At 38.0% G+C, this 12,012-nt stretch overlaps 1 protein-coding gene across 2 annotated transcripts in view; it reads right to left on the bottom strand.

Moving 5' to 3' along the window:
- LAMA2 (laminin subunit alpha 2) overlaps window positions 1-12,012 on the bottom strand; it is a 542,322-nt gene that overhangs the window by 23,379 nt on the left and 506,931 nt on the right. For both annotated transcript variants that reach the window (XM_070557039.1, XM_070557040.1), the window contains exons 52-54: window positions 11,237-11,357; window positions 8,399-8,575; window positions 2,859-3,007 (exon numbers count right to left, since the gene is read on the bottom strand). In XM_070557039.1, the coding sequence (XP_070413140.1) occupies window positions 2,859-3,007; window positions 8,399-8,575; window positions 11,237-11,357 (447 nt within the window). The remainder of the gene's footprint in view (window positions 1-2,858; window positions 3,008-8,398; window positions 8,576-11,236; window positions 11,358-12,012) is intronic.

Here is a 12,012-nt window from a genome sequence, read left to right as displayed (position 1 = left end):
TTGTTTGGAATATTGATTTAAGATTTTTTTTCAAACCACCACTGAATGGATTGTATATGTGGAAGAAGATCTCAAGAGTACTAAATGCATAACATTTGTAATTTACATGAAAAACAAAATCCGAAATTCTTTTGATTGAATACATTTTGGACAGCAAGAGAGAAATATTTGGGTTGCTGTGTCGAAATCATGATCCCATTCTGGAAACTCCAAATTACTCCTGAAATATCTGATCCAACTTTGTGGTCTTTAGTCTAATTCTGTACCTGTGTGAAGAAAACTCTCACAGAGGAGAAAACCTATTTGACTAAGCATCTACTCCGGGCTCTTAGAGTTTATGTTTTGTCCAGTGAGAACTACTGGCCACTTAGGTGGACTCCAGGAGAAGGATCAGAGGGCAAAGCAGTTCTCGAAGGTGGGGGCACTGGAGCACCACGGAATTAGATACCAAAGTGACTGAAGTGAGACTTTTCCAGAGGAAGAGGAAGAAAAGGAAAGTGAAGGAGGGAGGAGGGGTAAAGAGAGGTAGAGGGGAAGAGAGAAGGCAAGAGCGATCTGGAAAAGGTGGCCCTTCGATTTGATAGAAATTCAATGATCTTCTGAGATGGGATTAAAATTATCATCTTATCCAGGGTTTTAGGAAAAGAAATGATAATTGGCATGCATGGTCTGAAAGGTGTTGGGAGAAAGCAAATATTTCCAAATTATAAGATTTGGAATTACCTTACAAGAAAGGGTAAGAAATATGTTGGTGAGCACAGACGGAGTTCAAGTCGTATACATCTGGTCTAAATTCTGGCTCTGTTATTTACTAGCTATGTGATTTTGGGCAAATTAGTTAATATTTCCTCATTTGTGATGAAAGGTGTAATACAGATCTCACATACATTTGGAACGATTAAAAGACATAATCTTTGTCTAGTATTTGACACAGAGCATGCCATAGAATAGGTATATGAAGCCTTCAAAAAACATTTCTGGGTGAAGTTCTTAGGGTCATTAGCAATCTTTGGTTAATCAGCTAATTGTAGCACTTGCTTAAAGGATAGGTAATGATTATTTTTTGACCTTACAGTGCTAAACGAGACATTATGGTAGCAAACGTGTTCTTGCCTGGCCACAGGGTTCAGTGATTATGCACTAATATGTCCAATATATTATCCTTTAATTAACAGAGAATGGCAAACCTGTTTGTTTATATGGCCAATTAACTGAATGACCAGTTTCCAGTGATGTACTTTATACTGAGCTTAATCAAATAAAGTTTGGATTGATGGCCAACAGCTGTGAAGTTGGCAGACGAAAGTGCCCTTCTTGAAGAAACACCTGTTAAAAGGACACCTTAGCACAACATTGTAATGCACTTGGGAATATCAGAATCCTTTCTCTGCAAAATAACATACTTTGGATGATTCTTAGTCAACTAAATTTCTCAAAGCTGCATTTGCCTATTGAAATTCCTTAAAGTTTAAAGACTTTAAAAAGTCCCTCCTATAATGAGAAGGATTCAGGTTTGGCAAAAGACCTAAAATCTACTCTAGAAGACATGTAAAATTAGTATTCTAGAGCATTCCTTAAGATTCGAACGAGAAAAGTCAGTTTGCATTCCTTCTCAGAGACCATGAACGCAATATCTGGCTATTAGATTAGAAAAGTTCTTAGTATGTCCAGCTATCCATCTCTCGTCTGTTTTAATCATGGCTTCTAAACATCTCAGTTAGTAGACACTCTGCAAGAAAGCTTAGCGTCAATTCAGCCTACAACCTAGCGCTCTACATAATAGAAAAATGAGCTAAGGAAAGCTTAACCATTTACTCAGAAGGTAAGAAATTCTTCCTACTTATCTAAACTGTTCTCCACACAAGAGGATCATTAGAAAACATAGGCTAATTAGCAAACGTAATTCTTTAACTATAGAATAGCGCCTGCTTACTTGAACTATTGCTACATATTCATGCTGTTGCTGTATTTCAAAGTATTCTCTGTGTTTTAAGGTTTCATCAGATTTGATTTCCAGTTCTTTTTTGTCTTCAGTCTAATAAATGGATTGCTGATTTGGAGGTCTGAAGTCTCTGGGCTTCTGTTTTCTTTTTTATCTAATTGTCCTTCTAAACTAATTACCTCCCTAAGTTGTCACACAGCATTTTGAGGAAAAATACAGATGACATTCCCAATAAAGTAAGTATAAAGTACCGCAGTGTTCTGAAGACGTAAGAAATCAGTCTCGAACCCTATCGTAGCCGATCCCCTGACTCAGGGCTGGGAATCAGCTGCTCTCCTGGATCCTGTAGAGAGGTGCCCTCCTTGCAGCCTTCTTCCTTCTCACTCTCACTCTACTCCCTCCTGAAGCCACTCTGCAGGGAGCCTGCATGCCTTGGAGGCAGACACAGATGAGGCACACTCAGTAGGTCCTGCAGTGGCTGCCACGCTCTGTATCTGTGACAGATTTCTAAGCAGCTGCCATAACTGCTTTGGAAGCTGAATGAAACAGCAGCTGCCGAAGGCTGCTGGCTCCAGCCGAGCCGTTCTGTGTGTTTCACCATGGGCATACCTTATCTGAGAAGAGAACATTTGAGAGGTACCGAGGGAGAGCGTTTTTCTTATCTATAGCTCCAGAAAGTGCGTTTGGTTTTTCCAAAGGTGGAGAGGAGAGCTGCACAGAATAAAAATGTTAAGAACAGATCGCCTAAGGGCCAAAGCAAATGAGGTTCCTGAAGTATGAAATGTAAAGAAGATGAAATTAAACTACTTGATATTTCACATGCCTCGTATGTTCATATACACAAAGATCCAGTCGGAGACCAAGGCGGGCAAGGGAGTTCAGATTAGTTATGACAGACAGTAAGGGCTATTGTTACCCTCTAGTTCTCTCCACGTGAACGGAATGTTCTCTCCCATCGTGAAACAGACTCGGCTCGGGTCTGACGACAATTTTCCTCATTGTTCGTGTCCCTGTGGAGAGATGCACTTCCAGACGGCCCCTGTTCAGGAATATTGCATAATAGGCCTGCAACGGCAAACGTTATTGAAGATTAAAGAGGACTCTCATCTATGACTGAGCCTTAGAGGCTCCCCGATGGAACGGGAAGATTCATCCACTCTGAGATAGTAACTGAGAAGTTAAGACTCAGTATTTTCTTAAACAGAGTATTTAAAGCAGTCGGAAAGAGGTTTTTAATCATTTATCATTTTTGCTTGTTAGATGATGTGGAAAGTGGTTGTAGTAATACAGCAGTACTTGCGATGCCGAAAGTAGCAGCTGTGCTTGAATTGCGCCTCTGACTCACAAAACCCATCAGGAAACAAAGGGTGTCAATAAAATCCCCCTCCCTTATACTCACCAGTTTTCGTTTTGGACACACAGCTGAATAGACTGTGCAGCTTTTGGAAATCAGGCTGACTCCCAACCTCGTGGCATTTAGTGTGTTTGGATTTCAATTTGATCTCCGAGCTGGTGGACTAGATTTCTATCACCAACGAGTAACTTGTCTCCCACATTTAGAAAGAAAGAAGACAATTTTTCATCCACAAACATGCCCGCTTTCTTCTTGCTACTGTTACTATAGCAACCAGTATGGTTTTGAGATCAGATTGTGAACCCCAGGGAGCTTGAACGCAGTCCTCGTCCCCAAAGCTGATGCCTCGTGAGCTCCCTTTCTTGTGGGATGATCACTCGTCCCCCACAGTCACCTGAGGCTGTGGAGATGGTTTCACTTAAACATCATAACGTCTCCCATGCTTTACTAAATTGTCTATGCAGCTCTGTGTCCAAAATAAAATGTCTCCAGGATCTGGATCAGCGCCTACCATCCATTAAAGGGGCAACTGCTAACTACTCACTCAATTAAAAATTTTTGAGCCGATTATTTGATGACTCAAATCCTGTTAGCGGAACACAATCACAAATAATCCTCTGGGTATTAAAACTGTTTGCTTTGAAAAATAAAATATGTCCGTTTGACCAGCGTTGACTATATGACAGACATGATTTATTTAACATTGTTTCCTCTTTCAGATAGCATTTACTACGAGATTTTAAAAACTAGATATGCATTATCGTTAAATGTTGAAACATTAGCATGTTATTTCTAGATTAGTTTATACTATTGTACCTAATATTTTCTCATTTCTCATGTTTTAAGGAGAACATGCTCTATTTTAAGAACTTTCCTGAAAGCTGATGATTCAAGTCAATATATTTAAGCCCAATAAGGAGAAATTTGGAGTCAGTAGATGACATTTAATTATTTGACAATGACCTAGGAAATAAACACCCTCTAACGGAAACCTACATCTGTGTGTTTGATTTGGTCCTCCTATTATAACTAGATGTCTCGTCTGTAATAGCGAGAAAAAATTTTATTTTTCAGGATTAAAAGATAAAAGATTGAAGAGAACATTTATATTTAAATTTACTCAGTGCTTATTATATGCAGCAAGAAGTAAGATAACACTTTTTCTCCCTCTACTCTTCAAAAAAAAAATTTTTTTTTTGAGGAAGATTAGCCCTGAGCTAACATCTGCTGTCAATCCTCCTCTTTTTGCTGAGGAAGACTGGCCCTGAGCTAACATCCGTGCTCATCTTCCTCTACTTTCTTTATGGGACGGCTGCCACAGCATGGCTTGCCAAGTGGTGCCATGTCTGCACCTGGGATCCAAACCAGTGAACGTGCAAACTTAACCACTGCACCACCAGGCCGGCCCCTTCAAAAAATATTTTTTATGACTATTCTCTATATTCCTCACAGCATAAGGGACATGCATTAAATGATGAAGCTATGTTCACAACTGTACAATTCAATGACTTTCTGAAAATCCACCACCCAATTTAAGAAACGATCCCACTGCATCTCCTGTGAGCGTCTTCCCCATCCCATCCCTCAGCTTCTCCATCTCAGGTAACCACTGACGTGAATTTTATGTTTATCATTCCCGGGCATTTTAGAAATTATTTTTGAAAATTCACATATATATCTGTAAACAATACATTGTTTAGTGTTATTTATATTAGAAATCTATAAAAATAGTATCATACAGTATGTAGTGCATTTTTTCACTTCTATGCAGTTTTCTAATATTCATCCATGTTATTATGTTTAGTTATAATTTATTTCTTTTTCCTACTGCTTAATATCTCATTATGCACAGTGCCACAGTTTATCTGCTCTCCAGCTGATGAACGTTTGGGTTGTTTCTAGTTTTTCTATTATAAAGAATGCTGCTATTAACATTCTTGTACATGTCTCATTGGACACACGTGCAGAGTTTGGGACTATACCTAGGAGTGGAATTGCTGGGTGTAGAGTGTTCACATGTTCAACTTTACAAGATAGCGCCACGTGGTTTTCCAAAGTGGCTGTAACAATCTACCCTTTCCACCGGCAGTGATTAAGTGTTCCCGGCGTTCCACATCTGGCTGACAGTGGTATTATCATATTTCTTAATGTTTTACCAATCTAGTGGGTATAAAGTCAAGTGTGGTGTGAAATTGCATTTCCCTCATTGCAAATGAGGTTGAATATTTTTAAAATATGTTTTTGGGTCATTGATGTTTCCTCTTCTGTAAAATGCCTGTTTAAGTCTCCTGCCCATTGTTGTATATGTTTTTTTCTTTTTCTTTTTCTTTTTTGCTGGGAAATATTCACTCTGAGCTAAATCTGTTGCCAATCGTCCTCTCTTTTCTTTTCCTCCCCAAAGCCCCAGTACATAGTTGTATATTCTAGTTGTAAGTTTGTCTTTTTCTTATCGACTTGTAAGAGTTATTTTTATATTCTGTTTACTAGTTTTTTGTAGGTTATATGTATTGTAAGTTTCCAGGCTGGAGTTTGTCTTTTATGTTGTTTGATGTCTAGAAAGTTTTAATTTTAATGAAATTGCTCTTATAATCTTGTTTTGTTCAATAAATCCTTCCTTTCCCCAAGGTCAAAGTTATCCTATATTTTCTCCTAAAAATTTTACAGTTTTATCTTTTCATATTTAAGACTTTAATTTACTGGGAATTTATTTTTCTGTTTGGTGCGAAGTAGAAGTTGGTTCATTTTTTCCATATGGACAACCAGTTGCTCCAGAGTCATTCACTCAAAGATCCACTTTTTTCCTAGTGATGTGCTGGGCCACCTGTTGGCAAATGTCATTTCCCTCTATACTTGAGTATATTCAGGGCTCTCTATTCTGTTCCACTGGCACAGAGTCCGTGAATTAACACCACACTACTGTGATTCAAAACTCTAGCTTTAAACGTGCTGATACTGGGTAGGACAGCCCACCACCTTACTCTCCTATTTCAGCAGTTTCTTGAGCTTTTGGTCTTCCACATAAACTTTAGAATTAGCTTGTCAGAATTTACAAAATGATAAGGTGGTATTTTCATTGAAATTGAATCTACATATCATTTTGGGGAGAATTGATGTTTTTAACATTAAGTCTCTCTCTCTGTTAACATGTTGACTATGCTCATTCATTGAGGATACTTTTGGTAAGTAGTTTACTGTCATTTTTCAGTAAAGTTTTATAATTTTCTCCATATAGATCTTATGCTTGTTTTGTTACATTTATTCCTAAGTTTATACTTGTTCTTATACTATACTTACTTGTTTTTTTCTTATTTCACTGGCTAAGACTGGTACAGTGATAATATTCATCTTTTGCTTACGCTTGATTTTATAGAAAATGTTTATAATGTTTGCCTATCAAGAATATTTGTTATAGTCTTTTTACAGATGGCTAAGGAAGGAAGTACCTTCCTCTTCTTAGTTTACTAAAGTTTACTTTTTAAAATCAGGAATGGGTATTAAATTTTACCAAATGTTTTCTCTGCATCTATTGAGATGATTATATGTTTTTAGATTTCCTAATATCAAACCACCCTTGTTACTCGTGGTTATACATCTTTGTATTTTATTTGCTAAAATTTTGTTTAGTCTTTATTTTTTGGGGGGGAGAATAAGATTAATTACCTATTTTTATTATTATTTTTCTTTGTCCTTTTTTTTCTGCTGAGGAAAATTAGCCCTGAGCTAACATCTGTTGCCAATCTTCTTCTTTTTGATTTTTTTTTACTTGAGGAAGATTAGCCTTGACCTAACATCTGTGCCAGTCTTCCTCTATCTTTTATATGTGGGTTGCTGCCACAGCATGGCTGATTAGTGGTGTAGATCTGTGTCCAGGATCTGAACCTGTGAATCCAGGCCACCGGTGTGGAGCATGCTGAACCTAACCACTAGGCCATGGGGCTGCCCCACATACTATTGATTACTAAATTTTAAATGCTAAAAGTGATTTAAGAAACACATATAATCACAAACAATACAACCTGGTTTACAAGGATGCATGCATATTTAAGGACGTATTTGTGAAGCATTCCATTCTTTGGCCATAGTGGACGAGGTAATTCCTATAAACACTTTCACTGAGAAAAACTAGATTAAAAGGAAAAAAATTATATTTTTAAAAATATGATTGAAACTACTGGAGGAATATCAAGGCAATAAAGAAGTTATAGTGCCTACATCCGGACAATGAAGGGATAGCTTTTTAACAGAATCAAATGTCTAGGGGTTATGAAAATTGGAATTCACAACCTTACAAAGCAGATCCTGTGTAGGCTTTATGTTTTTAAATTAATTAAATTTTTTGGTGAGGAAGATTCACCCTGAGCTAACATCCGTGCCAATCTTCCTCCATTTTGTATGTGCGATGCCTCCATGGCATGGCTTGATGAGTGGAGCAGGTCCACACCTGGGATCCAAACCTGCAAACCTGGGCTGCCAAAGTAGAGCATGCAGAACTTTAAACTCTCGACCACAGGGCCAGTCCCCTCTATAGGCTTTATTTTAATGCCACCAGTGAGACTGAGCATGGACTCGGCCACAGCTGTGTTAGTTTGACTCTATTTGCCTTCTCCTATCCCAAGTCCATTCTCTGCCTTCCCTGTGTCCAGAGAGGGTAGAGTGGGTCAGGCTCTAACAGACTGTATCACGTGGGCTAGGGAAACTGAGAAACTAATCCTAGAAAGAACTTAAATTTAAATTTAAGGGACCATAGCTGGATATCCACAGATCTGGTAAGGAGCTGGACTTAGAGACAAGAGAAGATTAACATAATTTGAATATATGTTGTTTTCTCTTTTTATATATGCATATGCTAAACCCCTATGAACTATAGGTGCAAATCCAAGTGGGAGCGTACCTGGAATTGACCAATGGGAAAGTCCTAGTGGAAATAATTATCCTAAGAAGATGATAGTGGAAAGAAATGATGCAAACCTAAAAATACAGGAGCAATTTATAAGTCCGAAATGCCTCCCCAGTCTCTTTATGAAATAACTGTTTTACATAAGCATTAAGGAAAATGCATTATCAATGCATCATCGATGCATTATTAGCCAGGGCGATGGTACCTGGCCAGTTTGTCTTCGCTTTCTCCTAGGTGGTGCTGGTGTCCCTCCACTGCCCAAGAGAATGATACCAGATTCATTCCTGGTGCTGAAGGACAGGTTTATTTCTGTTCCGACATCAAGTGGCACAGGGGCCAGCTCCACAAAACCAGGCCTGGGGAAGCTAACTGTGTAAACGTTCTGTGGGTAAAAGGAAAGAAGAGAAGAAAGCATTAGAAACGAAAATTTACATCAACTTCTCCATGTCACTCACCCTTCTCAATGCAATCCATGTTATCATGAAATGTGTTGTAGCTTTAGAAAACAGGAATACCCACAGTTACATGCAGAACTTAAGAGCGACTGAAGAAATGCTGTTTCTAGCTCTAACTTTGAATTTTATGAGCAGTTTGGGTTACAATGAAAATTCTAGCCTCTGCTTTTATTCTAGAACTTTTGATTTAAAATATAGAAGGTTATCATTGATAGATATTCTCTTTAGGTTTAAATCTATCTTGCTAGATCTCCCTTGCAAACACGCTAATTAATGCCTCGAATGCCTTCTATCAAGTAATTATGTTTTACAGCTGAGTATGACGATGATCTCTGCCTACATTCTGCCTCAGTGACGGGCCCAAGGTAAAGATGTCCATTGCCATCAAATATATAAATACATTCTAGAGGAATTTTGTTTTGTGCGTGTGTGGATAGTGGCTCTGAACTAACACCTGTTGCCAATATTCCTCTTTTTGTTTAAGGAAGATTGTCGCTGAGCTAACATCTGTGCCAACCCTCCTCTATTTTACGTGGCTTGATGAGCGGTGCTAGGTCTGTGCCCGGGATCCAAACCTGTGAACCCCAAGCTGCTGAAGCGCAGCACGTGAACTTAGCCACCCGAGGCATTTTTAAAAATCAGATAAAATCTAAATCTTAAAAAAGAAATAAACCAAACTTTTTATAGTCTAGTTTTCTTTTCAAAATGAAAACCATTGTCCTTGATGATATTAAAATTAAAACGGTAACATTTTAGATAGTATCAAAGTGCAAAAGGAAGAAGGCAAAAATCACCTCTATCCCACAGCTGTGTAGAGGCATATAGCTTTTTGGTAATTCATTTATTCCTTCATGCATGCATTCATTTTATCTGTCATAACCTTGCCCTCTTCCACTCTCTTCCTCTCTATTTAAATTGAATCATGATAGACATGTTCATTTGTAACTTCTTTTCACTACATATGCGGGAGATCGCTCTCTGACAGTAAACATAGATCTCATCATTTTCAATGGCAGGAGGACACTCCATTGTATGAATGGGCTAGGAGTTACTTAAGCAAGCCCGTGTAGTTGGGCATTTAGACAGCTTAAAAGCTTCATTTTAAAAGTCCTGGATTTTGCTGTAGTGAAACCAAGGAATTCTTTAATGCGGGATATTTTCTCCACAGTGCTTCAGACCCAGTTAAGTGATATAAGTATTGCAAAATATATAATTTATTTTCTATTCAAATTTTCAAATCATAGAGTTTTAGAGAGTTCGGATAAAACTACTCTGCAGACTTTTCAGTATATATCCACATCAAATTTCTGTGTCATGTTTTAGTTGCAAAATAATTCCTGGTTACTGAAAAGTGCGTTTACAGAATCATCATTTTCACACATATAGGCTATTCATTTTCTGGGCGATTTTCCCTCCTCATGTGGATGAGAGTTCAGCGTAGTAAGATTAAAACTCTCAGTAAAACTTTCTTTAAGAAGTCAGTGTGGATCCTTAGAGTTTCAGCTCTGTATGTATTTCCTTTTTCCTGATTCCCAAGCATCTCAGGGTGGACGTCTATGGCTAATTTCAAATTGGAGCTGGTACTGTGCACAATGAAGACTCTGAAGCTCTCTTCCAGGCTTTAAACCTCATGGCTCAGTGGTGGATTCACTTTTTCTTCCTCCTCATTCTCCCTCCATTTCCTTGAATTCTATAGTAATGCTTTAAAGTAATTTTAGTGAGAGGAAGCAGCTAAAATGAGTAGTTGTGTCATATCAGGGTACTTAAAAACTTGTAAGGATGATATAGTTAACTTTTTCTTTCTTAAACAAACTCATCACTTTCAGAATGCCCATAAAATTCTTACTAATACTTGCTGTTGACTATTGGTTCTTGCTTATAGATATTTTAAGAAAGCAGAGCTGTGACCTGGGCTTCTCTCTCCAACAGGTCAGCGTCTATTGAAGAGTCAGGGCAGAACAGTCACGTGGAATCAGGGGGCTGCTGGGCTGCTTTGGCAATAAAGAAAAGATACTAAAGATACCTGATAACAAGGGCCTTTGCAGTCATGTCAAAGACAAGTCTTTGTGGACAGTTCTCAGTCTGTGCCATTTTCAAAGAAAAATGGGTTTGACTTCCAAACTATAGACAAGATGCTATGCATTAATGAGTACGGTATAAACCGTTACTTGCTATTTGTGTAAACTCCTGACACATTCCAGAAAAAAGATTTAAGGCTGCTAATAAAGCTATATACAAGACATAAATTTAAAATAGATGACAAAAGTGAGGAAAAGGGAAAAGTAATGTTGGAAAGAAAGACAGAACCAGAAGACAGATTAATATTAAAAATACACGGTATGAAGTGCTGCACATGTGGGAAATTGGTTCATAATTTTGAGTCTTCATAATACCACTTCCTAATTTCAGTTGATCACGGTAATTTATAGAAGTGATTCAATCGTACTGTATCATTTACACGTAGCTTAGACTAGGGTCAGTGGGAGCTTCAATATATTAACAAGGGACTGGTCCGCATAAGAGCACCCAAACTAAGTAAGTGAAACCTGAAATGAATGTATTTAGGAAGCCGTTAAAAACAAACCAACCTCAAGCGAACATCCTTTGGTGACGCCAACATAATCAGGGCTACTGAGTATATTATACGGAGTTCTTGAAATTTCAATATCTTTGAGGCAGCCAGAATATTTCTTCAAATTTACTTCTGGCCTGTTGAAAAGTTACATGGAAAACAAAAGCAACATCATTAAGATAATGGCGGTATAGCCTCTGTGACTACTGGACACAAGCCATAGGGAGCTAACTGACACCCAGGCAGGCACATGTCTTTCAGACTGTGCCTGCATGCACGCGTGTACCCAGCAACCTATGCTTCCGTTATCCACTGGCTGGAGTAAGTGGATGTTAACAGCATCCTGCACAAGGAATTTTTACGTAGGTCTTCTTCCTCTCCTTTTAAAAAATAATCTCACCCACAGCATTGAAATAGAGGAATTAACTGACGTCTTATTAAATGCTTAATGCAACGTGTTTCTTTGTTCTACCCAAGAGCAGACAATTGTGTAGGCAGCATAATCAAACCACATACCGAAAAAGTTAGATAAAATCTTGCTCAAAGTTTAGGGAAAAAAAACCTGGAAACTTTTCTTTTTTAAAAATAAAAATTTCTGTCATTGAGACATTTTTGGGCTGGAGGGACACCTGAAAACTAATAATATATTTCTCTTTAAAGCTTTTAATTTAAGCAAAGCCTGAGAAACATTCTTTTGGGTTACATAGTCTAAAAAGAGATACTTAAAATTGAACTCACAGATTGACCCAAAGTCCTTACTCTATAACGGAGCAATAATGACAGAAAGCAACC

This window comes from Equus przewalskii, chromosome 9 (genome assembly GCF_037783145.1).
Source record: "Equus przewalskii isolate Varuska chromosome 9, EquPr2, whole genome shotgun sequence".
In the NCBI taxonomy this organism is placed as follows: Eukaryota; Metazoa; Chordata; class Mammalia; order Perissodactyla; family Equidae; genus Equus; species Equus przewalskii.
The sequence above is the reverse complement of the archived record's forward strand: the minus strand, read 5'-3'. Positions and strand labels throughout refer to the sequence as shown.